The sequence below is a fragment of the Zeus faber genome (assembly GCF_960531495.2).
Source record: "Zeus faber genome assembly, chromosome: 6".
NCBI lineage: Eukaryota > Metazoa > Chordata > Actinopteri > Zeiformes > Zeidae > Zeus > Zeus faber.
In genome coordinates this window covers 14,740,176-14,767,557 of record NC_137201.1, presented here as the reverse complement: position 1 = coordinate 14,767,557, position 27,382 = coordinate 14,740,176, and the positions used below count along the sequence as shown (strand labels likewise).

The following is a 27,382-nucleotide window of genomic DNA, read 5'->3' as shown; positions in this document are numbered from 1 at the left end:
TGCAATAGTCTGCACAAAAAAAAATGTCATTCACCCAAATTACAAGGTTGTGAATTCTTGGTCATCTCAATCTAGAACAAAGTCTCCATGAACTGTGGTCACGGCTGCAGCTGCAGTGAGTGTGGGGGACACAACAATGTCTTCAGTGAGAAGTTACGGGAGGAGGGATTTGAACGAAGCGGGGAACATTGACATCTCCATCGTTCACACCATTTTACAAACAACCAATTTCCACGTAAATTGCTTTATTTTATACATGGCCGCCATGCGTTGTCAAGGCCTACATGACAGGGGTTACTGGACTAAAATGAACAAAATACAAAGGAACCGAACTCTGGTCTCTCGAGAGGTCCTGAGAGTTCTTGGATTAGATTCTCTTTTTGGATTAGAATTTGATTCTCTTGCATGAACAATAAAAGTTTCAGGTGTGTTGGCAAGAGTTAAATTTCAAGTCAGGCAGCGAGGCCGCTGTGTCAAGGTTTTTCCTGAGGTAGAAGATGCCGCCTTTGTTTTTTTTTGCTTTATCTCCATTCTCTCTTTCCTCCATTCTTGTTTTTTTCTTCCCCTTTCTTTCATTCATTTTATTCCTCTTTCACTGTAATGCATCGGCTTGTCTGTCCATCGAGCTGGTTGCATGTCCATCTCTCCGTCCTCCTCCTCGCGGGGGGGGGGGGCGTGAGGAGTCGCTGTTTTCCAGGGGGTTAGAGGTTACGGTCACGGTCACTACCCCGTGTGCGTCCGGTGTGAATGAGATCTCGCTTCCGGAGCGGGGGTGGATGAGAGAGAAAGGGATGGATCAAGGGATCGGGGAAGGATCCCAGTGGAGGGCTGGGAGTGAGGCGGTGGGGTCGGGGGGGGGGGGGGGTCGGACGGCTGTTTAGAGGAGAACTAAGAGTTCTTTGGGTCATTTCCACTGCACTGTGAACGCCGTGACATTCCGACCTTGGCGCTAGGCTTCTTGGAAAATGAGTGTCATGCTGTGTGTATCTGTGAGAATAATAAACGTCCTGTTGGACTGTTTAGATGTGTGTGTGTGTGTGTTTCTGTGTGTGTGTGTGTGTGTGTGTGTGTACGCATGCGTGCGTGCGTGTGTGGTTTATGATTCTTCATCCGCCTGTCCCGCCTGTCCCGAAAACGCAAAATTAAAGCCACCGTGTGACCGCAGGGAGGGGGGCGGGGCTGGGGCTCTGTCTTCAGAACCCTGGGAGTGTCTCTCACAAAAACACACACACACACACACACACACACGCACAGGCACACACACACACACACACACACACACACACACACACACACACACACACACACACACAGTGTTCCGGGATTGTTTGCTGCTCTTTGACAGTCCAGATGTTTCATTCAGCCAAGCTGCTCTGCTGGAAATTAATACTCAACACTTGATAAAATGTACTTTATCGAGTGTGATCATGGATAAAATTTCTGTTAAATTACTTCATGGTGGGTCAGTGGTTCGCACTGTTGCCTCACAGCAAGAAGGTCCCGGGTTTGAATCCCGGGCCCCCCCCCAGGTCTTTTCTGTGAGAAGTTTGCATGTTGGCGTGGTGTCTCCGTCAGGTTGCCGAGGTTTCCTGCCACCGTTAAAGACGTGTGTGTTGGGGTGCATCCTCCAGATCATGAGAGGACGCTGGTGTGTATGTTGCCACTACCCGAATCTGAGACACAAGTTATGGCCCCCATTTAGTGTAATTTTTTCATCAAATCCAAGTGACCGTACCATTATGTCTCATGTCATTTTTACAGTACTGTGAAATCGTGCATTAGCCTAAACAATTAAAGTGACCTTCATGCACACATCATGAACCAGAAGTCGTTGAAAGCATCCAAGGCAGTTTTTCTTATCGTATTTGACCTTTGACCTTTCGCTCAATTTTCTCTCTCTTGTTCCATTGCTGCGTTGGGTCGGCCGCCGCCATAGAGGCCTCAGGGTGTGGCACCCCAGGGTCCAAAGTGGATCTGGGAGGCCCTGTGCAAGGCATTTGGCCGACCCCTCATCCTCAGCATCATGTTCCGCTTCCTGGCCGACCTGCTGGGCTTCGCTGGTCCTCTCTGCATCTCCGGCATTGTCCACCACGTCAGCAAGGACAACCTCACCCTCCAGCCGCCGGTGAGAACACATCTTTTATTGTTTTATCGGAAACATCATGTGGCATAGCATAGCACGGCCACAAAACAAAGACGAGCATACAGGTGTGGACAATTCCAGGTTCAGAAAGTAAAAGTCCTTTCATGATTTTTGCTGATTTTCTGCGGATTTCACTCATCTGTTGGAATGATGCTGATTACCAAATTCACATGGTTACCTCAAAATCCCCAAGCGGAATTTTACTTTCTGAACCACCTCTTCGAGAATGAATAGCAGAGCATAGATAGGACCCTGTTGGAAAGTAATATCTGGTTAGATCAGGTATGTCGACTAAATATGATGCTACCAAAGAAATAGACAGGGGGTTATATTCATGTATAAGAATTGCTTCTGCCAATGCGGTGTCCCATTGCCAATCGTGACCACAACTGGCAGTTGTCTGAAGCTTGTCTCTTAGGACTGGACACATTCAAAAGATTCTGATGCCGTATTAGTATTACCGTATTTTCTCAAATAGGGACCGGGACCTTTATTTACATCAACTGCAGAGGTACCCGGCCTTTATTGGAAGCAGGATTATATTAGAGGCAGGCTTTTATATCTAATTCCTTCTGTTTAATAAAGTATATTTGAATTTTAAATCAAACTTCGGTGGGTGTCATGCCATGCAAACATGTGAATGGTAAAAGAGAGAGAGTAGCTACCCTAAAAGTCGCACTTGTGGTGGTACGGGGAATTACAGTTTTACCGAGTTTGCCTTGAACGCACTACTTCCTGCTTGGCGCACAAAGTTCAATTCATCTACAAAAAAAAAACAACACACTATTTTATTTGCTTTGTTTTGGAGCGAAGCTCCGCACAGGAACAGCGCCGCAGCTGTGATCAGTTTTTGCCCCGGTCTGTATTTGGGGCAGGCTTTTATTTGTTCTTGTAGACCCCGCCCCTGGCATTTATTAGAGGCCCTGTTTTTATTTGACTACCGGTTTATATTTGAGGAAACAGGGTGCTCAGGTCAACTCCCAACGATTAAAAAATAAGTTTTCGTTTGAAAAATGTCATTTTTTATCTCTAAGGTTGGAAGGTTAAGTTGAGGTATCAGGTTAGTGATGGCAAAATCAGGGTAGGGATCTGGAAGGCCTGACACAATATTCTTCCCAGACTGAAACAGCTGGTCTGGTCTCTGCTGTCAAACATAGCCTGTCATACACTAACTATTAAAACTTAAAAATGTTGATAAATAGGGCTGGATATTACCATTGTGACATAACAAATCCCAACAAACCTGATTTACATCTACTAGCTTAAAAAAAGTGCAGCGACAAAATGAAGACAGGCAGATTAACTGCCAGATTTACAGCCGGAAAAGCACCGTGGAATAATAACGGCAACCGCAGCGTGCGTGGCGTCTCGTGCCTCCCATCCGTCTCTCAAAGGTCGAGGCTAAATTTCGTTGAGATGTTTTAATGCTTTTGCTCCCCCTGTACACCTGTCCCGATGGAAAACTAATTTAAGCCTTGTCAAATATTTATGGCTGCTCCTTTGACCGGCGGAGCTGTCTCAGTTTCTTTGGCTGCAAGTCGGGCAGGCTGCCATGTTCATACAGCGACTACACATCCTTCTGAAAGAAGAACAAATATAATCATAATTATTTGTTGCTGAGTGACATAATGGAACTGGAAGAGAGACCACTTTTGGCAGTTTAGTGAGTGGATTGAAAATAGTCCTGGAAAAAAGACAACTTTTATTTTTTATTTGTATTATCATTATTATTATTATTATTATTATTATTATTATTATTATTATTTTATTTATTTATATTTTTTTAGACTGATATACAGTATACGCTTATCTAATAATATTAGATACAATTATACTGTATATCAGTCTAATAATATCTTTGTCCAGTGATAAAAAAATATGCTGACACATTTCCTTGGTGTTTGTTTTGCAGATAGATTTGTAGATAATATTAATAGAAAAAATGTCAATATACGTCAATAATTAATGTCAATAATTATCTATATATATACATTTAATTTATTCATGCGCGGTGGTACTGTTAGAGTCACCGCAGAAGTGTCCCCATTACACCCGGTTCTTGTTTTGCTCCATAGGGAAACGGAATAAAGTAAAATAACCTACATCTAAAATAAAAACACCCTGTTTCCGATCAGCGGCACCCCATCGCTGGTGCGTGCATCGTCGGTGCCGTCAGAGAGGGAGACGGGTGCGCCAATCACTCTGTCTCCGATCGCTCCCTCTCCACTCCCCCGCCGCGCATCATCGTATATTGTTATTGAGGGGGACAACTCTCTCTGTTTTTCCCAGGAAGGAGGGGTCCGCACCCCTCTGTGATTTCCACCCCGATATATACAGTATGTATATATATATATATATATATATATATATATATATATATATATATATATATATATATATATATATATATATCTCATACATTTCACTGCATAAATGTATGACCGTATATATATGTATGTGACAAATAACCTCTTGAATCTTGAATCTTGAATATATATATAAAATTTGACCTCTGCTGCTGCTAACCTGGGCAAATAACACAGGGTATTTTTATGCCATTGCATCCAAGACAGAGTTAATCTGCAAGTGGCGTTCAAATTCTCAACCTGCAATGCCAATAAAAAAATATCTTAACTGAACCATCCAATTAGTACTCCATAATCTCAAGAAATGGACGAATCCATTTTGGTAAACTCAGCTTTAAATGAGATGTGGCGGGGAGGAGGACCAAATGGACAGCAGGGTAGATAATGCACGAATTTATATGTTGGGATAGATTTCTAGTCAATAATTCATTGCTCCTTAATATAGAATATGAAGAATGATCCATCGCCTGCCATGGAATTAATTGTTGTCGTTCCAAGGGAAATTCGTTTATTCGTTCTTCCAGCTGGTGAACCTGAGCCGCCTTCTCATCAGGCTTCAATATCAGATTACAGAATTCAATGACCTATACTGCACTGGGTATCCTTCAAAAAAGCAAATTCAACATTTTATATTGACATACGTATATTGTTGTCTTCACCATCAGAAGGGAAAGGGGAGAGCAGCAGGGGAATTCTTTAATGTTGCCACTGCAGCCCCAGGGTCCATCCTCAACCTTCTTCTTCCTCCTGTGACCTTGCTGAGGCTCGTGTCTGATGACTGGATCGATATCTCTGTTTCTCTCCCTCTCTCTCTCTTTCTATTCCTGTTTCCTCCTCTCTCTCTCTCTCTCTCTCTCTCTCTCTCTCTCTCTCTCTCTCTCTCTGTCTCTCCAGACCAAGCTGCTGGGCATCTTCTTCATCTCCTCCCAGGAGTTCCTGGAGAACGCCTACGTGCTGGCCGTGCTGCTGTTCTTCGCACTGCTCCTGCAGAGGACCTTCCTGCAGGCCTCCTACTACGTGGCCATTGAAACGGGGATCAACCTGCGCGGAGCCATTCAGGTACAGGGCTAGAGAAAAACAGCCAAAATAATTATAATAAAAGCAAAAATTAATTGGGACCTAAAAACGGGCTCAGGGAACACAGAGTTGTGGTTCGAGATAAAACTGTTAAATCACGAGGTGTCTCTCCTCTCCAGACAAAGATCTACAACAAGATCATGCGTCTGTGCACGTCCAACATGTCCATGGGCGAACTGACCGTGGCCCAGATCTGCAACCTGGTCGCCATAGACACCAACCAGCTCATGTGGTTCTTCTTCCTCTGTCCCAACCTGTGGGCCATGCCGGTGCAGGTGAGGCCTTTAGACCACACGGTTCATTTTTGGGATGTTTTTTTGTTTTTTTTCCATGCTGTGTTGCATCCCATCCCATGTTGTGTTGTGTTTCATTGTGTTACCTGCATTGCTTTGACGTTCATCATGCGACACTGTATTGGTGACTCTGCTGGCGTTAATCTATGTTTATGTTTTGTGTACAGCAAAAAGTTGACCTTCATGCTTCGTGACGCTGTCCTCTGTGGAGCATATATAATTCACGTTGCCGTAGTCATTGTTGACTTTTATGAACCTTTAAACCCTCCCCTGGACTTGGGCTCTAAAAGGCTCCAAACGCATTCTAGTAATTCAGGAAGATAGGACTTCATGGTACAGTACAGTAAAGCTTCAAGGTGAATGAGTCAATCATAGAAAATGTATTTATTAGATTTATTAGGTTGGCTGTTTTATTTACAAAAATTGGGATTAGCTCCAACCTATTTACAAACTCCCCTTTACCCTGCTTGACAGATGATCCCCATCAACAGCCAGCTTAGTTTACTGATATTAAATTCCAGACAAGTTGGAAAGATATGGGAATATTGGGCTGAATTCAACAGCCCACATTTAAATGAGAGGCCATTATTTTTTCCCTTTTTATTCATTTGAATTTGATTTTTTTTAATAAAGAAAAAAAAAACTAAGGAAAGAAAAACAAGAGAGAGGCCATTATATGAAATCACATGAACACAAGGGCACACAGGGATCATTAACTGTCTTACACAGCAAGATAATAAACCTGCATTAATTGGAGAGGCAGGTATGTAACTACACAGATATATAAAAAAAACAACCTTCATTTTAGCAGCCATAGCTGTTTAGTACCTTTTCAACCTGTCTATCAGCAGTATCCTTTACCCTGCATTTGGTGTAGGAGTCATGCTATTCACTGTGGTCGCTCTATGACGTTCGCAATGTGGCAATTTTCTCCAGCTCACGTTCTTTTCCTCAAGAAGGGATTTGTTGAAGGGTTTGACTGAATAACAATGACTTTATTTTGTTTTGCGTGTGGCTGCGTTGTTCTCTTCTGGTGTCTTATTAATATACTGTCGCGTTGTATGGGTCCCCGGGCGCTGGCGTATGTAATTTCATCTTCCCCTCATCTCACTGTACCGGGGCACACCTGGTCCTAAAAAAATCCTTTTGCCTACCTTTATCCAAAGTAAAACTTACACAGCATTATTTTCTATTCAAAAAGTTGACTTCCTTTCTTGAGCCTGGCAAAACAATAAGTCAGGGCCTGTGTTTTCAGAGATATTAAAAAGATGCTGGCTTCTTAAGAGTGATGAATGAACAGAAGGAAAAGCCAGTCGGATTTATCAGATTCTGCTTTTCAAGGTCAGATTTGCTGGCTGTGTCCGCCCTCAGCCGCATGCGTCAGTGGTGCTAGAGGCATGGAGGAACTGATGCACGAGCGCACACCTGCATACAAAGTCCATGCAGACATTGTGGTTCAATTATCCCGGCCTGTTTGCCTCGCTCGGCTTCTGGCGACGGAAGAAGGGTTTTAGGGTGAGAGGTCACACCCCCTCTCTGTGTTTGTCTCCGAGGGCAGTGTTTTAAAACCACTGTGCCATGAGAGCTCACCGGGAACATTTGTCTAATTCCATATAAAAAATAAATCAATAAATACAGCTACGCCTCAGTCAACGACAGAGCTCCGTTCCTAAGACCAGGCCGTAAAGCGAATTGGTCGATAAGCGAGGACCCGTGTTATTTCACAGTAAAGGGGCCATTGTGAACGCTACATACAGTGTATATAGTATATATGGTGTATAAATTGTATATAGTGTATATAGTTTATATAGTGCATATAGTATAGTATATAAAATGCATATAGTGTATATAGCATATATAGTGCATATAGTGTATATAGTATATATAGTATATATAGTATATATATTGCATATAGTGTATACACTATACATATATCATACACATATATATATATATATATATATATATACATATGTCATACACTCCTGGCTAATTCCACCTAGCTGTGGAATCGTGCCGTGGCGGAAACTGCCACACCATACTGGTCCCTGTTGAGGCACCAGTGTGGCAGTTTGGCCACCACACGCCACCCAAGTGGCATTTTGAGGGCGCTCTGGCACAGAGACACAGACGACAGGGGGGTTGTTAACACCAGTTTCATGCTAAGTGGAATCAGCCAGGAGCAGATGGAACATGTCATGACACGGCTCCTCTCCTGAGTGTGTGTGGATTGAGTTTTAAACTTAAACTTACTCACCCATGCCCTAACAGATACATGACGGGACAAAATGAAGTAGCTTTGACAAAAATGATGGTCAGGAGATCAAGACAGATCACCATATTGTTAGAATTTTCGAAAATCTGAAAATAGTGATATTTAAAAAACAAAATATAAAAATGTGAGCTGAGTGGTAATGTGTGTGTTTACAATGGGCTAAACCTTAATTTTACACCAGTATGGTCCTTTAAACCTTCACTATTCACCTTTGTAATCTATCATTTTGCATAGCAGGCAGCAGACAAAGGGGTGGTATAGAATTAATCATTAATTGGCAAAATGAGGGATTGATGATGAAAGTTTGAAATACTAACGCATGCAGTACATACATACTGTGCCATTATTGCTTCATTTAGATCAGTGTATTTCTCACGCAACAGTAGGAACCGTGTCAGTTAAAACAGATGCCTGAGGCTCCGATTCTGAGATTTCTAGGTCATTGACCGATCTCTCCCGGGCTCTCTCTCTTTCTCTCTCCTTCTTTCTCTCTCTCTCCCTCTCTCCATCTCTCTCCCATGCTGGCTCTCAGATCATCGTGGGAGTGATCCTGCTCTATTACCTCCTGGGGATGAGTGCCTTGATCGGGGCGACTGTCATCGCTGTGTTGGCTCCCGTCCAGTACTTTGTGGCCACCAAGCTGTCCCAAGCTCAAAAGAGCACACTGGTGGGTGTTGCCATCTTGGCCATAATCCAACCTAACCCAAGTAAACTTCACTTTGATCCCTGAAAACCAAAGTAACTCTTCCCTCAATCCCACTGCTGAAAATGTGGTGCCATGACACCCTCCCATCACAAGATTAAATGAAACTTAGTTTCATGAAAGTTTGGTTGACGTTATTCTCGCAATACTGGATCGTCATTTTCTGCACCAATCACTCGGGTTGACTCCCAATGATCGGAAAACAAGGCTCAGGTTAAACACCATTTCCTTTCGATGTGTGTGTACTGGGGCCTGACTTCGTAAAGGAGAGCACCACCTCATTACCCCCGGCCGGGGTAATGACTTGGATATAATGATCAGGTTGGATCGTAGCACCCATTTCTCCCACCCTTCCTCATACAAAGAGCAGATCGGAGATGCAGTAAAAAAATATTATGGCAGCCTGAAATAACATTTGTTGTCTCCTTGGTAAATTATAGCTTTGATTTGTTTAGGTACTTTTAGGGGGAACAGAACAGATTGTCTTCAATGCCACGTAATAATCCAATGGCCTCTTGATTCTTCTGTTTCCAACTCGCCCAAAGCTACCTTTCAACGCCGGTCGCCCATTAAAATCTAATGAGATCCTCCTCCTACGTGCCTGTGATGTCATAGAGTATGATTTTGGTGCATTCGGCTGCTATTTCCAATCCATGGACGGCCTCTCCCCTTTATGTACCAGACCTTTGCTGTGCTCTATAATTAGCGTAATCAAAGCTCTCTCTCTCTCCCTCTCTCTCTCTCTCTCTCTCTCTCTCTCTCTCTCTCTCCCTCTCTCTGTATTCCAGGAATACTCCAGCGAGCGTCTGAAGAAGACCAACGAGCTGCTGCGAGGCATCAAGCTGCTGAAGCTCTACGCCTGGGAGCACATCTTCTGCGACAGCGTGGAGGACACGAGGGGCAAGGAGCTGACCAGCCTCCAGGCCTTTGCCCTCTACACCTCCATCTCCAGTAGGCCCCTCTGTCCGTCGCTCAGTCCGCGCTTTATCACGCGGCAATCCAGATTTAGAATGATGGATTACCCATCTGACAGCCTATCTTCTTTCATTGCGGTACCGCATTCCCCCGTTTCATATAAAAGTAGAACACTTTGCTGCTATCTTAAGACGAGGTCTCAGGTGAGCTAAGAGTCCCGTGCTTGTTAGGCGGCTACAATCCTTCTACATTCAGATTATTATAGATTAGTCCGGCTGATCATAAAAAACTGCTCAATTCTACAGGTACATTTTCAACACAGAAATAAATAACTATCATTTACTTTCGCATACTTTCTTACACCGCATCCTTGGTGATATTTCCCATTTAATATTGAAGTCGGACCGAAAGAACTGTTCTACATCGTGCATTATGTTCCCCTCACTTTAAAAAGAGCTTATAATAGTAAAATTTGGTATTTCTATTTTTCTTTTTTAAAAAGAGCAGCCATTAGTTCAATCTTTTTTTCTGATTCTCATGATGCCGTCACATAGACTAATTTACAAACAGCCAATCAGATCGAGCCATCGCCTAAGGAAGCCACGCCCACGCAGAAGAGCCACGCCCAGCGGTTCAGTTCTCACCTGTACTTCGTTTAATTGTGTGTTATTTTATTTGATGTGTTTTCTAATTATTTATTTGAACTTGTTTGTACCTGTCAAACGGTCAGCTCATGAATATTAATTAGGGAGAGACAACACCCTCTCCGTTTTTAAGAATATTGAGAGTCATTAGTCACAATATTAGTGACTTCCAAAAAAAAAAAATTGTTGCTGAATGTTTTCTAATGCGATGGTTTAGGTTTGAAGTCATAAGCAGATATACAAAGATCTTGGTCATTGATTGCCAATATTATCATCATTCAACATTTGTAGAGGTCAATACAATCTGAAAACCTAAAGAAACGTCTGAGACATGAGCGAGAGAGAGAGAGCGAGAGAGAGAGAGAGGAATCTACAGCTGTTCTGTACATTATGTCGCTCATCCTCACTGTGAAACATTCCCTCCAAGCATAGATAAAGTGCTGCGTCCGTTGATCTTACACTGTGTGTGTGCATGTGTTCTCCTTTTGCCTCTCAGTTTTCATGAACGCAGCCATCCCCATAGCAGCCGTGTTAACGGTAAGAAACTCCTCCATTCCACATTCCACATTATCCTGCTCATCACACGGCTGTTTACTAAAAAAAATACATTGGGATGGACTATTGACTTGAGATGATTTGATAGTAGTTTCATAATGACCTGCCTGGCACACTCTCCCGCTGCAAAGCTTCTGCTTTGTAGACTCCGCAAAGAAAAATAGTCCACAGCAACAATTAATATAGTGAACAATTCAATTCTCCCTACGAAAATAAACTACTCTACGTACGACGAACCTATTTGCTGTTATCAATGTGAAATTGGACATATTCGCCATATCTTTTCAAATCTTCCATTGTAGCTGGTGTGAGCATCAGCATTGTAGACAGAGTGACACAAGAGGCGTGTCTACTGGCAGGGAGAAGTGGTTTGCGCGTGACAACGGTCACTATTCAGAAAAAATGTACTGTTGTTTGCCGCTATTGACCAATCAGAATCGAGTGTTGTAGTGATATGTATAATCCTGTAAACCACTTCTAAGTCCACATCCAAGTTTAACATCTCACATCAGTGATAGTGGTTATTGTTGAGTCGACTTTAAATATGTGATGGAGCTAGTTGTGTGAGAACCGCGCCTTTTTACACCCCCTTAAATCGAGCATTAAAAAATGACCGGATCAAAGCAGTTCCTGGTCAATCAGCCTCGGGGCCAAACAAACCCCCAGCCGGCCAAGGGATGTCCGGCCACATTTGGGGATAGAGGACAACGTGGTTGATTTGCCAGCAGCACCGCATGAAACACTGTCCATATTTTTAGAGGTGGCAGACCCGAGCGTTGACAAATCTGAAATGTCAGACGAGATGTCAGGGAGGAAGGACGGAGGAAGGTCCGTGGAAAAATGGTTCCGTCTGTCTGTGTGATTTGTGGCTGTTGCCCTGTTTCATTCCACGGTGGCAACGCTCAGGTTTGACAGGAAGTTGATGGCGACGGGTTAGGGGGAGGAAGTGAATTTTTGATACTAAAGTCTGTCCACCAATATAGTTAGAAGTTAGAAGTTAGAACTATTGAGGATAGACTATTGTGAGGATTGTTTTGGGAATGATGTGAGAATTGCCCCGAGATGCTCAGAGACTAATAATTTAAGACCAATAATAACAGAGATTGATGATTGAAAATCATTCAAACCTAGTCAAAGTAGTCAAGTATAATATGTGCTTATTTTTTATTAATTTTACCTATTTTTGTATTATTTTTATTATTATAAATACAATTTTACTACTATACTACTACTACTAATTATTATAATAATAATTATTATTATCATTACAATTATTATTATTATTATTATTATTATTATTGTTGTTATTTTTATCATTGTTATCATTATTATTACCACTACTACTATTTGATTGCCTTCTATTTATTGAAAGCGCTTTGAGTTGTATGTTGTGTATGAAAGGTGCTGTACAAAGGTTATTATTACATGCACAGACATGGCTGAGGCCTCGTTGGACCTGGGACGTTTCAGACGTCTTTGTTGTTCCAGTTTGATCCATATCGATGTACATTTGGAGAAGAAATTTGCGAAAAGGCTGTTGCAAATTTACCAGCGGTTGAAGAGGGATCCGTACGGCTTCATTAGTCTCAGGAGCAAAGCGCTTTGTGAGTGATGTAAGGCTGAGCTTCGTCTCTCAGGACTCATTCACATCCAGCGACCTGCGCCCTGTCTACTGCCTAGCGCTTGCCACGCATAGACAGACAACCAGAGCCGATGCTGCGTTTAATGGACACTCATGAAACTGTAAGTCGTGCTGCGTTTCAGAAAACCCAGAAAGCTATAATCGGTCCGGGAAGGTTTTCGCACCGCAGGAAGTTCCAAGAACATTTGGAGGAACCGTCCCTTTCTTATGTGTTTTTTCACAGGACCTTGGAAACCTGTAATACATACCTAACATGACTAAACTGGACCCTGTGTATTGCTGCCTACAGCTATATTTATTATTATTATTATTATTATTATTATTATTATTATTATTATTATTATCATTATTGCTGTTGTTGTTGTTGTTATTATTATTATATTATTATTATTATTATTGTTATTATTATTTATTTAGTTAGTTATTTCTTAATGTATTTGTTTGTTTTTAAGTTAAGTACTGTACATTTGAATCATACATCCACATGACACTGACCCTGGTTATTCTCTCCAAACGTTTCACCCTTCAGACGTTTGTGGTTCACGTCCACATTTCGGAGGACGCTGACCTGTCCCCCGCTGTGGCCTTTGCCTCCCTGTCTCTCTTTCACATCCTGGTCACGCCTCTGTTCCTGCTGTCCAGCGTGGTGCGCTCCACCGTCAAGGCCCTGGTCAGGTCAGAATAAAAGATGGATAGATAGATAGACAGACAGACAGACAGACAGACAGACAGACAGACAGACAGGCAGACAGACAGACAGACAGACAGACAGACAGACAGACAGACAGGCAGGCAGGCAGGCAGATAGATAGATAGATAGATAGATAGATAGATAGATAGATAGATAGATAGATAGATAGACAGACAGACAGACAGACAGACAGACAGACAGACAGACAGACAGACAGACAGACAGACAGGCAGGCAGGCAGATAGATAGATAGATGGATAGATTTGAAAGGAATGGCTGCTGAGGCTGTATTTAGTCCCGTTTTAAGGTGCTTATAGTATATCAAATGACAGCTTGTCTACAAGGCAGTTATAATTAAAAATATTGACTTGTGACAAGAGTGTATATCAAATGTTATTGCCTTGCACCCTAAAAACAGAATAAATGTGTCCTAGGTATTGTTTGCAAAGTCAGTGAAGCAGAGCTGATGACCCTTATTCGGGATGTGCTAAATTGTGTTTTCCCGCTTTTGAGAAGCAAATGAGTTGTGGCGATGTCAGCTTCTATCCCATCATTTCCCTCTGTAGTTAATAAAAAAAAATCAGCAGTGGACGTAATGGTGCAGGTTCCAGTGTCATTATACTGACAAGCGCAGAATGTCATGAGACACCATTTGACTCTGCAATATTTCCCAAAGGGCACTCTAAGTCGAAAAATCAAATCTAATCCCTAATCCCTATCTTTACCGGTTGCCTCCGTGACACGGTGGCATTTAGTGGATCGTGACATTTTGGATGTCATCCTCGGTGCAGGCCAGTTTGGTACCAGTATGACCGACCATCTTAAGGGCACTCCCGATAGTGACATGACTATTGCTATCTGATTGCAACACAAAGCTCATTTAGCCGTGCATGTATCTGTGTCTCGGATGTATCCCCGAAGGTCACGGCAAGCTCAGAATTTATTGAGGACGAAGCGAGAGCGTTTGTATCATAGCTATTGGAGATGTCTGAGATGATGATTAGATCTGCAGGAACCCCGAGAAGAATTTAAAGCAGATTGAAAAAAGTTGGAGGGAGCAACATCTTCTCACTGAGAGAACAAAACTCAGGAGATCGGACATTTATTGCAGAGGTGTGTGTGTGTGCGCGTGCGTGCATGCGTGTGTGTGTGTGTGTGTGTGTGACAGAAAGATAGAGAGAAACAGGGAGAGAGAACAGGACGTTAATCAAATGTTAAATCAAATAGTCTCTTCCACTCATGCCTTTCGATCATACAGGATATATAATATTGATTTGAACATTGATCTTTTTGTCATACCACCTGTGTGCTCCGTGCTCATGAGTCCTCTCTGTCGTCTCTGCAGCGTCCAGAAGCTCAGTGAGTTCTTCTCCAGCGACGAGATCGGAGACGAGCAGGAGCGTAAAGCCACCATCACCCCGGGTCCCAGAAATCACAACCACAACCAGAATAAGTACCAGGCGGTGGTAAGTACACACACATCTCTCTCTCTCTCTCTCTCTCTCTCTCTCTCTCTCTCTCTCGCCTCTCTCTTTCTGCCTCTCTCAAAAATGCAACACCTCCGTTTCTCACCAATGCACTCATTCTGTCCGGCTGGTATCGCCAGGCTGCCATTGTCTGACTTCACAGCGCTTCCCTCTCTCTCTCTCTCTCTTTTCGCACATTCCCACTTATCCTAAACACCACCAACCACACGCTTCTTCTTCCCTCAATCACTCTCTGTTCAACCCCACACTTCGCTAGTCGTCCTCTAAGCGGCCCCCTCCCTCCCCCTCCCGTGCCCCCCAGCCCCTGAAGGTGGTGAACAGGAAGCGCCCCCCGCACGACGACTGGAGCACGTCCAGCTGCCAGTGGGACAAGCAGGGGGACGGAGCCTTCCTGGAGGTGGAGCAGGATGTCTGCCTCAAGGTAAGATAGGATTAGTATAGATAGATAGATAGATAGATAGATAGATAGATAGATAGATAGATAGATAGATAGATAGATAGATGGATAGATAGATAGATGGATAGATAGATAGATAGATAGATAGATAGATAGATAGATAGATAGACAGATAGATAGATAGATAGATAGATAGATAGATAGATAGATAGATAGATAGATAGATAGATAGATAGATAGATAGATAGATAGATAGATAGATAGATAGATAGATGGATAGATAGATAGATAGATACATAGATAGATAGATAGATAGATAGATAGATAGATAGATAGATAGATAGATAGATAGATAGATAGATAGATAGATAGATAGATAGATAGATAGATAGATAGATAGATAGATAGATAGATAGATGGATAGATAGATAGATAGATAGATAGATAGATAGATAGCCTTTTTAAACCATTTGCACCAATGATTGTCCCCCTAGTGGTCCATGAAGTTACTGAATAAATATTTTTATGAATAAAGATATTTTTTTTTTATTGAAAACTTATCTCATGGTATTTTCCAAAACTACTTTTTTTTATTTTATTCTTCTGTAAAAAAGACTACGTTGAACGCCACTGTCCGTGCTCGTTCGCTGTGTGGTTCAACTAAACGTGCCGAAGTTTTAGACACACTACGATCTCTATGTGCTGTTTCGTACAGATCAACACGGGGTATTTCACCTGGACGGACGGACCACCAACACTATCTAATGTGGATATAAAGATTCCATTTGGTGAGTCTTTTCACATTCATTATAACGGCACCTTGTATTCTTTTTGTAGTCTTTTACTGTATTGTTTTCTCTATCCTTTTTTCTGCTCAAACTTATGCTCTCAGGTCAGCTGACCATGATCGTGGGCCAGGTGGGTTGTGGGAAGTCGTCTCTGCTGCTGGCGGCGCTGGGGGAGATGCAGCGGGTTTCGGGGACGGTCACCTGGAACAGGTCGGTCGCCAATTTCACTCAGTCATTCATACTTCATCCGTCAGCGTTAGCCATCCCCACATTCATCATATTTAGCACTCTGTGGTGTTTTGGAATCAATAATTTTAATGTCAGGAAATGCTCTTCATTCTCGTTCTAAGAGCTTGTACAGTATTCATTAAATTCATGGTTGAAACGAGTGCAAGTTCAGTTTTGTGTGCTCTGGGTTTTCCCCCTTACGAGGCAGTGCTGGTCTATTCCATCACTAATCGACCACCCTGCCAAACCAATTTGGACAATAGGACGCAACAAACTCTTTCCACGGGAAATCCCATTTGTTTCCAGTGGTCGCTATTAAGTTCATGTTCAGTCTGGCTGATTGACAGAAGTGCTAGTTTTGCCTCCAAAGGCATTTTAGGTACAGCTCTCCCTGGGAATTGGTCTGTCAGCGAGGCAAGGGACATTTATTTATGTGTTTCGTTGCAGGTATAAGTTAAGTCTAGCTGACAGGACAATGTAATTAATGTCAAAGTAGGTACTGCACACTCCTCCTTAGAGCTGAAGGAGTAAGGGTTAGTGGATTTATTGGTCACTATAATAGAGCTAACGCAGCAATATCTTCATTTTATGGCTTGAAGATGGAGCACGGGGTTCTCTAAAAGGACAAAATGATTCACTACTGCTACAAAACTGATCAAGTGTTGAACCACTGGTCCAAAATTGAATGAATAAATTGTGCGATAATTAATATTTGTGTCACATTTCACATTTTTCCAAACATAAAAATATTTGTTGTAAGTGCAGCTTCTGTTCTCTGTTTTCACAAAGCCTGGTCCCTCCGCTGTTTTCGTCTATTGCCCCAAAGTTTGTGGAGCTGAATTTAAAAAAAAAGGGTTCAAACTTAAATACAAATCAAAGGACTAAGACAAATTCCGACTTTCTCTGCATTCCTGGTTTCTTTTGTTGAGGTATTGTGGCCAGCGCTCCCTCTGGTGGCCAAATTCTGGTTTGTCTTTATATATTCATTATAGCTGAAAATTGGCCTCTAGTGAGATAGAAGGGTGTACATCCGCTGCATGGTGGTCTGGACGTCCATCTTTACAGCTCTTCACAACCTCCTCAGAGCCTAGTCTCATGTTCCTGGACAACGTGACGGCAAATCGTCGTGTTCTCTAAGCGTAAGAAACGCTGTTCGGTGAGGAAGCAGAGAACTTTTTCAACCACGGCTGCAAACGACGGCCAAAGCCTGGAAGCAGCTTTCAGTTGAAAGTCTTTCGAGGAGCGGTCCTTCATTATCTGTGATCTGTTGGTCTCGTCACCAGCCTCGGGTACAAAGCTTTCTGTCTCAGTTTCTCGCAGAATTCAGAACCCCCAACTGGATTGTCACCATGGTCCCTGCCTGCCGTTTTGACACACACACAGACACACACACAAACATAGTGCCATGTCGGCTCACCAACGGATTGGGATAGCATTCTACATCCTGCCTGGAACCACCTGGAACCATACTTGCTTACCATGCAACAATAGAGAGCTGTCATACACAATTAGCCCTAATGACTTTTTTAAATGGGCATTGGAATGGTCCACAATCAGGCTCTGTAGGATATTTTACCTGATGTATTTTTAATGATTAGAAAAGAAACCCGTTTGTTTTCTGGGGTTTCATTTGCAAGGCATTGCTTTCTTGTCAGCCAGTTTTAAAATGCCCGCTATAAAATGAACATGTATCTCGAACGATGTGGCACTGCCGCCCTATCAGCGACACGAGGTGTCGCCTCCATCGACGTCCCAACTATCTCAGGCCATGTTTGCAGATGCCTGTGAAAAGCGTGACAGGAATCACCTCCTAATCCGTGTTCTCCAGCCGGGGAGTGTGTTCTGTCCTGGTTGGACTAACACGCAGCAATAACTTTGAAGGTTAAAGCCAACTGGTATTGGACACTGGATACGGGGATATTCCAACTATCTAGGCAAAGAGGGGCCGTATTTCTTATCGCAGGGTGAAAGCCAAATCATTCCGCCGGATTGGTTTCACGTGTTGATTACACTTTAAACGAATGGTTACGGCAGAAATGAGAACCCCTTTTGGTTTGTTGAGGAGCTCATCAGAGTGTTAAAGTGTTTTCTGTTGGTGAATGCAGTCAGACAGTCAGACAGACTTATAAGGGTCTTAGACCTAAAAGTAAATGAGTACAGGCATGGTTATCACTTCACCCCTGCCTCATTAAACTGCCATTTACTCTTTAACAATGGTTGCTTAAGGCCTTTAGAGGGACCTTTTACAGACTGGGGAGGCTGTTTATCGCCATAATGTTGTCTGTGAATTTTTAAGTGATTTTCGTTCGAATGCCTGTTTTGCGAGGATAGAAATGGTTTGTGATGTACACTTGAACCAGCATGATCTAGGATAAGGAAATCAACCTGATAATCAGATCGGTCGGCGACGAAAGTCAAAAGCCATCGACTCGAGTTTGGTTGATGGCGGTGGGCTGCGCTGGAAGACAGGCACTCAGACAGCCATTACGTTGCTGTTGTTGTTGTTGTCACGGAAGCCCTCAATGTGATTGAGTCACCAGTTGACGAGGGGATGAGGAATAATCAAGGGTTGTTTTGTTTTTGAACGGAAAGCGTTTCCACATTACGCAGTGGAAAATGTCCAACGGGGTTGGAGTAGAAGTACTTTAACCGTCCCTCCAGGGAGATTGAGGTGAATCAGCAGCGACACAGAACATTACATAGTGCGGCTTAGACACCATGGAAGTCCATGTTTGTGGTCGACATTTGTGGTTCTTAAATGTTCTTTATTAATTAATACATTTAGCAACTGACATCTGTGGTAACTGTAAAGAACGGTTGATGAAGTTATTTTGAATGAAGCGTAAAGACGGGTTGACTTCTAGGATTCTTCACCCTTTGACCCGCGGTGCCTTTATGGACAGGGCTTGTTGTCGGGCTTAGCACCTCCTTATTGCGATGGCGGACAGTGTTGCCTGTCTGCTTTTACACAGAGACTTAATGGTCTCCTTTGGTGCGCTATGTGTGTGGCCTGCCTTTGGTCTTCTAGATGTCACTGCCTCAGCGCTTCCTAACAGCTGATGTCTCCAGGAGTGTCCTCTGTCAGCCATTTTAAAAACCTGCCGGTGTTAACTGCGGGCGCGAAGGGGCTTTAACAGTCCGCCATTTTTAAGATCACTTTCTCAGACCTCTGTGAAAAGTGTGAACCTGTCAAATCTAAAAATATACCACAGTTACTACCGGACTTTTGCAAAGCCGCAAAGATTCAACCGGAGCTTAATGAAACCAAAGATTGTGTCTGTGCGCAGACATGATCTCATGTATCAAAGTAGCTTAGACTACATGAAGGGATTCCACATAACTGGACCAAAGTGGCCCTTCCAAATTGTTTATTTTCTCCATTTTATCCACAGTCTGCCAAGCCTGGATTCTGAGGGAGATGCGAGGTAAGTGAAATTTATGTTGAGGCCCCTGACTGGAGAAAGTCAAAATTAAAACCGACTCACTCACTCACGCGCTAACTCCCCAAAAACCTCCCAAAACATCACAAATGTGCAGTATTTCTGTGCTTATAATGGCCTACTAATACTGTCGTTCTCACTTTCAGTATGAAACTTCAGCAGTGCTTGTGGCTGGATTAATTACTACAGCAGTTTTGATCTTGCAACACAAGAGATAATTTCCATTGTTTATTTTTTTTTAGTGGAATTTTAAATAAATGGTTTAAAAACATGGAAATAACTAACTAACTAACTTACTAATAGGGATGTCATCATTCTCCAAATCTCTTTGGAGAATGATGACTCTCTATTTCTTTCAGCACTGACGGAAAGAAAATACTTGTTTCTCAATAAGTTTGTTTCATTTGAATATTAAAAAATGTAAATAATAAACAAAAACATAAACAAAAATATGAGAATATTTAAACAACACGCCTAAACAGTTAAGAGGTTGAGCAAAACTAGACTTTAGTATAATAAACAACAAGTTACTTATTACACTTCTTTTAAGTTACTTACCAAAATAAGCACAGAAAAACTGCTATTTGCCATTTGCTATTTTTGCCAGAGGTGAACGCTGGCAGTAAAAGGCAAATTACTTCCTGCAGCTCCATTCAGAGCGATCTTTTCTCCAAAACAAAGCAAATAAAAACTCTAGATGTATTTAATTTACTCTGTTTCCTGCTGCTGCTCTGCTGCGGAGCAGATTGCAGATAGCTCCTGAAAAAATGCCGCCCGTGTTCTCATGGTCCGGTTGCAAGAGCCGGTGGTTGGGAACCTCTGCACTAGAGGACATTCCCTCGGTGATGGTCGGGTTTATTTCCCACTTCCTTCACCACATCTTTGGATTTACTGGACATCCTGGTCAAAGGCGCATTCTCCCTTGTACACAGTGAAACGCCGGAGGACAGGTAAACGTGCCGGTGCGCTCATGGGTCCGTTACCGCGAATATTTCTCACAGTAACGGACCAGTAATATGCGCGTTCACTGTGCAGCAAGCTGGGTGAACATAGATTAAACTTTTTTTTTTTTTCCGTAATATTCAAATTCTATTAGAATTTAGTTCCTGCAGCCCTAGTGCCAGGTGGGCGGATGCAGTGTGCGCTGAGTGTTTCGGCGACTCCAATTCGGTTCGGAGCCGAGTGAGCCACAGTCGACTCTGTGGAGGGGCCCGCACCCCCCAGCGCACGCTGCATATCTTGACCGCCCCAATATGGCAACCACGTGGGACAATATTACCCACAAAAATACGGGGAGAATCGCGAACCTGCTTGTGATTTCGAAGTTTGAAATCGAACGCTCATTTCGGTCGATTTTCGATTTTGAATCATGACACCCCTACAACTAACTAACTAACTAACTAACTTACCAGCCAACCAACCAACCAACTGTCTAACAATTTAGGAAACCGAAACCTTCGAGTCATCCTTTGCACTGTACTTCTTCAGGCATCCACCCTTAAAAAGTAGAAAACATTGGAGAAATAACTTCAACAGGGACCATAAAAAAATAGGACCACAAGGCTTAAACCCAAACTCATCTTACCTCTCATCTCTTCTTTGCATGATTACTGTTCAAATATGAATCCCGGTGGAGCCATGCTTTAGGCCTCTGGAGACTTATTGCTTGCATATCATTGAACTGGAATATTAGTTGGTGGAATCTCTTATTCCTTTCCAGGATCCATGCCCGTGTAACAGAACTATACGTCATCTTTATGGCTGGCCATCTCCAGCGGCTTATCAAGTCCTTAGAGACAGGATGGTTTGGATTTCTAGTAGGTGTGGGAAGTCTTATCATCCTGTGTCTCAGTCGTGGTTCTGTCATGGAACCAGGACAGACCCTTTATAGGCCCGACTCCATTATCAGCGCCGCAAACTCAACATGTGTTGTTGTGTTGCATCATTAACATTCCCTAGCGCCCTGTTCCCTCGCAGTAATTATCTCGGTTCAATTCAGAGATATACGTCTATTTTAGGTTGAGGTTTATTTATCTGACCGTCGGCATGTTTAGCTTCAAGACTCAGGCAGTGTGAATCAAACCAACGTTTGAAGACAACTGATTTATGCATGAGAGGAAGGAACCTGAATCATCTGTTTGTTCCCTGTCTAGTAATGTGTATGTGTCTGTGTGTACCCACCTTCCTCTACTCCAGCAGGGTTATATATTATATATAAACTTACACACGCAGGGTGGGACACGGTAGAGAGGAATAAAACATCAATGGCATAGAAACAGTCATCTGATCACCGTGAGTCCTTCGTTGGCGCACTAATCCCAGCTGGCAGAGCGCTGACTGTGTCCCAGTCCCCAGGACTGGAGGCCCAATCCCACATCAGCACATTGCAGGAGGAAATGATTTCCATGGAGGGATATTTATAGAAATGTTAAGATCATGGCTAATGATAGACGTGCACATGTAGGGCGCCACAGGGAACTGTTTGTGTTTGGTGTTTGCTCCAGACCAATATTTCTTATGTTAATATTAATTGGTTTTACTAATACCAATATTATTGCATTGTTTACATTAATGGAAGCTGCCAAATCTGGTTCAATTACATAAAATGACATCATTTATGTTTAATATTGTACGTGGTCCCCTACAAATAAATTATAATAAAATAAATGTACAAATAAATACATTAAATATTCTGCATGGCCTCTTACAAAGAAATACAAATGAATAATTAAATAAATCAATAAATAAATATATATTGCCATAGTGAAGATGAGCATATGGATAGCGTTTTTCCCCTAAAAATAGAGTGGATTTGGTGTTGTGAGTCCATTTTAGATTAAATTACATTGTTGTATATAATGTCTGTTTGTGTGCGTGCGTGGGTGCGTGCGTGTGTGTTGTGCTGTTCCTCTGCAGTCCAGTCGACAGGGATGCAGCTGAAGACGAAGAGATCAGGTGAGCTCCTCAAAGCAGATGGCCACCGTTCAGCAGCTTCACTCTTATCAGCAAATCGGGGTGGGATCACAACTCCGTCATAAATGTCAGCGTGATGCACCGAAGCAGGGATAGATGGGACAGATAGAGATAGAGAACATTACATTCTATTTGACTTGCTGCTGTTTCCCCAGCCTCTGAGTGATGTGAGCAGCATGTCAACCCAGCAAATACGCCGTGTTAAGTCCACCGTGGGCTGTAATTATCTTTCTGCATCATTAGCTGCCTCCTACAGTGAGGAGCGCACGTAACAGTCGTTTTGGTCCAAAGCAACACACACTTGCCGGTAGACTGGCTCAGTGCAGGGTATGTTTAGAGACCCATTTGGTGTGGATAGGTGTTTATTCGGAAAAATAAATCCTCCTAACACATTTCTTGTTATCATTTTGTGAAATAATAACCAATATACAGATGCCAATGACAATGTGATTGCTGTTGCAGGAAGAGAGGCTCCGTGGCCTACGCCTCCCAGAAGCCCTGGCTGCTCAACGCGAGTCTCGTGGAAAACATCACATTTGAGATGCCCATGATCAAGCCCAGGTGGGAACTCCTAGATTTTGAGATTTCATCAAATCTCAGCGTGCACCTGTCGCCAGCGCCCCCCCCCCCCCTCTCCCTTTTTTGATTTCAGGGCCCTCTGACGCAGAAACACAGACAGTGGGGTTGAAAACACACCAGATGGAAACATGTATGACAAGGGCTCCTCTCCTGTGTGTGTGTGTGTGTGGGGATGGGGGTTATACCTGTTGCTCGTTGATTACTCTTACGAGCAACAGGCGTACAGCCACCCTGATCTTTGGCAAAATTACCTAGACCCAAGACAGGTGTGGCTACTTAAACCACACCACCCCCACACCACAATGTGCTTCACCTGTGATCGCAAATCCCACAAATATTTTATCAGTGTAAAATGGTGCCAAACAGGACGCATTAGTTAAATCCATCAGAGAACGTGAAAGCATTTTTACTCCACAATAACGGTTGCCCATTTGCCCCTCGGCAACCAGATTTCGGCCATTGACAACCATCTGGTGTGGTCTGGTTGCCTCGTAGAAATCAATCTATCCATCCACCTATTGATCTCCACTATCCATCCAACCATTTTGCCAGACTTGGCAACCACTTGTAAAGGTTGCTATCGGCCCTAATGTTGTTTAAAAAATAAGCCAAGATTACGTTTCTCCTCTACTCTCCCCATTAACACTGGCCACATTGCCATTATCACCATTGTCAGTCATTTAAACAGGCAGCCTGGCAATACAGGTTGCCTGTTTAAATAACTGCTAGAATCGCATTGCCGTAAACCAAATGAGTTTCTGCATTTTCTTGCTTTGTCACTGTGCACCCTTGGCACTGCGGAGACCATATGCTGCGTTTCAGCTGCCTGGGCACTAGCACATTCATGTTTTTCAAACACACACACACACACACACACACACGCACACACACACAGACACATAAACAGACATCTTGTCTTCCCGGTAGATGGTCCGCTTCCCACATTCATAGTTTGTCGAAGGCTCTGTTTCTCCGGACCTAATGGACTGTCCATTGAAGGGATATTTAATGGCTCGCTCCTACTCCGCTTTGTTGCTGTGGAGTTATATAAAAGAGCCATGTTTGTGATGTGATCGCGTCTCCTCTTGGTTCCCTTGCTGCTGATAAGGTTGAGGCTGTGCTATAGAAGTACAATTCCTAGTATTAAATTAAATCTTGAGTTCTCATATGAACCTGTTATCATTGCATATGTTTGTTAATCATTGTGTTCAAATACTTATATAATTATAAACACCATTCTGACATGTGTTTTTATTCCAGTAACTTTGTGATGTTTGTCCAGTGTCCACACTTGAATCTGTTTTCGACATACATGTTTGTTTTTATCACTCCTATATATCACTCCTATTTATCGCTCCTATATGTGCAGACTGCTCAGTGTCAGTTTGTAGTTTCTATCTTCACCAGAATGTTCTATATCCTACAGACGGCGATCCTTGAAGTAGTGGAGACTTCCAGGCTCCCAACAGAAAAGAATGTCTTTATTGTGACTGTAGAATTACTTGAGACACTTGACCGTATTGATACACTTCAATCTGTGCCAGTGTGGAAAACCACTGAATCCCACATAACCCTGCAATGGACTATTCTACTCAGGATGTCTCTCTGCATTCCATTCTACTTTGAGATTCCGGGTTTCAGTGACCCTGAACCTGACAGGAGAAAGAAAATGGATGCATAGATGGCTGGATGGATGGATGGATATTGAGGGGGAGGATTTATGTATTGCCTACACATGTAGCTACACACGTACATATAGCACTACACATGTATATATCACTCAGCTGTCACTTTGGGTTTATGCGGTTTTGTATGTATACGCACCATACAGGTACAAAGCCGTCATCGAGGCGTGTTCGCTCCAGCCCGACATCGACATCCTGCCACAAGGCGACCAGACGGAAATTGGTGAGAGGGTCAGTATTACCTTCATCCATCCTCCATCGTCCATCATTTTGTGTTTGGACAAAACGTCAGAAGGCCTGAGATGCAAAATAATTTGCATCGGGATTAGGCTGATGGTCAACAGGTCCTATTTCATCTCCACGTTTCATCTTAACAGCCGCCGTTGATCACTGGCTTGTACCGTATCCTTTGCTTGATGTTTTGTTTATTCATTGTTCATTCATCTTCATCTTCCACATCTTACCTCCCTTCCTTTCTTCTCTTACGCTCCAGGGCATCATTCTGTCCGGTGGACAGAAGCAGCGGATCAGCGTGGCCAGAGTCCTGTACCAGAAAACCAATGTTGTCTTTCTAGTGAGTCTTCAAACCCACTTCCAAAGTTTTACAAACCCCTTATTGAGGCTTATAACTCCAGTAGCTCTGCTGCAGTATCTGACCCTGACTTGGACCCCATAGACGAGGGACTGTGCCAGCGTTCTGCTCCACACTAGAACATTACCAGATGCTTTCCCCAAAATCAGACAGGACAAACCTCAGTAGACTTTAGATTTTGATTATCCACTCAGCCCTTCTCTTTTCCCTTTCTTTCAGGACGACCCATTCTCTGCCTTAGACATTCACCTGAGTGACCATCTGATGCAGGAGGGCATCCTGAAGCTGCTGAGAGAAGAAAAGAGGACAGTGGTCCTGGTCACACACAAGCTACAGTACCTACTGCATGCGGACTGGGTAAGTGCGTGCGTGTGTGTGTGTGTGTGTGTGTGTGTGTGTGTGTGTGTGTGTGAGCAGAAAGAGAGACGTTAAACCTGCACTCTCGCACTGAGACACTTTACCACACACAGTAACAGATGTGCCCGTCTGCTTTAAGTGCCGTTTTATTACGCTCATTATTTTCGTCAATACGCTTCATTGTTTCCTCTGGGGAAGAGACATGTTCATCTCAAGAGGAAACCAGAGAACGTAAAGAGCGAAGCTGATTGTTTTTTTTACCCTTTTTTATGGCAATGCACTGATTTAATCTCTAGATTTGGGTGTGTGTACAGATCATTGCCATGAAAGATGGGACCATCCAGACCGAAGGGACACTGAAGGACATCCAGAATTCTGAGCCGGAGCTCTTCGAGCAGTGGAAGACGCTGATGCACCGTCAGGACCAGGAGTTTGAGAAGGTGACTTTCAACCAAAGAAAGTAATGAATCCCTGACGGGTCAATACGCCCGTAATTGAGCTTTTGTTTTCGGCTGGGCGACAATCAAAACCAATTAGCCTCTGCGTGATGTTTGAGGCCTGCCGCTGTGATTCATGTGACCCCAGTCGTTCAGCAGCAGAATCCATTTTCTCCGTGTCTTTCCTCCTTCAGGAGACTGTTGCCGAGAGCATGACTGACCTGGAGAGGAAGAACCTGCGGAGGGCCATGTACTCCAGAGAGGCCGTCAGGACCGAGGAGGATGAGGAAGGTGAGGGGTGTCTGAGGTCTCTTCACTTGCCCTGCAGCATCATCTGTTACATGGCAGCTTCAGATAACTGGCTTTGGCTTTGCTCCTCCTACAGTGTTTGCAGTGACTACAATGAGGGAAGATAAAAAATGTCATTCCTTTATTTCCTCTGTTATGCAAACATTGAATGACGTGGAAGCCAAGGAGCTGCGGCTTCTGCCTTTTCGTGCTGGGTCAGGTATCTTCTTCTCCGCGCTCAGACGAAGGGTTTACAAAGAGTTTACTTATCTGACCGACCAGTTTGTCCTTTCCACCCTGTGAGGCTGCCGTGGATAAAAAGCTGCCTTTGACCCTGTCTCTCTCTGTCTGTCTCCCCGCTCTGGCTGTTTGACTGTATGACTGCCAGAGGAAGGTGTTAAGGTGCAGTGGCCGTACTCTTTATCTGTGTTTTGTGCTGTTGTCTCCCGTGTGCTGGTGGCACCGCTGGGTGGACTGGTGGGACGGCTCCGACACCAGCGGGTGTTGCTGCCCTCATGTTCGATCTCGCAGGTGTGGCCAGAGAGCATGGTTTTTCGCAAAAACTCATCGCCACCTTACAGCCGAGTCCGTGGCATCGTGCCGCCGCAACCCGACGTCGTAGGCTCCTCACACCATGTGCCGGCCATCCAATCAGATCTTCTCTTCCCTTTCTCTTTTTCCCTTTTCCATTTTGTCACTCCTGCTCTGGCTCCACAAATAAGGATGTTCATGACATTGCCAGCATGAATCTGATAGTGGGTAGTCTCAATAGACAAACCACTCATTCTCTTCCCTTTCTTCGTCACCTGTCCTCCCCCACTTTCTCT

The 27,382-nt window shown here is 43.4% G+C and overlaps 1 protein-coding gene across 1 annotated transcript in view; it reads left to right on the top strand.

The window, feature by feature from the left end:
- abcc8 (ATP-binding cassette, sub-family C (CFTR/MRP), member 8) overlaps positions 1–27,382 on the top strand; it is a 52,391-nt gene that overhangs the window by 8,036 nt on the left and 16,973 nt on the right. The window contains exons 6-24 of the mRNA XM_080002120.1: positions 1,937–2,125; positions 5,404–5,568; positions 5,706–5,861; positions 8,687–8,821; positions 9,646–9,808; positions 10,913–10,953; positions 13,143–13,288; positions 14,650–14,770; positions 15,093–15,212; positions 15,904–15,976; positions 16,081–16,186; positions 19,597–19,629; positions 22,561–22,599; positions 23,080–23,178; positions 25,028–25,112; positions 25,375–25,455; positions 25,693–25,830; positions 26,145–26,270; positions 26,462–26,558. Coding sequence (XP_079858246.1) covers positions 1,937–2,125; positions 5,404–5,568; positions 5,706–5,861; positions 8,687–8,821; positions 9,646–9,808; positions 10,913–10,953; positions 13,143–13,288; positions 14,650–14,770; positions 15,093–15,212; positions 15,904–15,976; positions 16,081–16,186; positions 19,597–19,629; positions 22,561–22,599; positions 23,080–23,178; positions 25,028–25,112; positions 25,375–25,455; positions 25,693–25,830; positions 26,145–26,270; positions 26,462–26,558 — 2,113 coding nt within the window. The remainder of the gene's footprint in view (positions 1–1,936; positions 2,126–5,403; positions 5,569–5,705; positions 5,862–8,686; positions 8,822–9,645; positions 9,809–10,912; positions 10,954–13,142; positions 13,289–14,649; positions 14,771–15,092; positions 15,213–15,903; positions 15,977–16,080; positions 16,187–19,596; positions 19,630–22,560; positions 22,600–23,079; positions 23,179–25,027; positions 25,113–25,374; positions 25,456–25,692; positions 25,831–26,144; positions 26,271–26,461; positions 26,559–27,382) is intronic.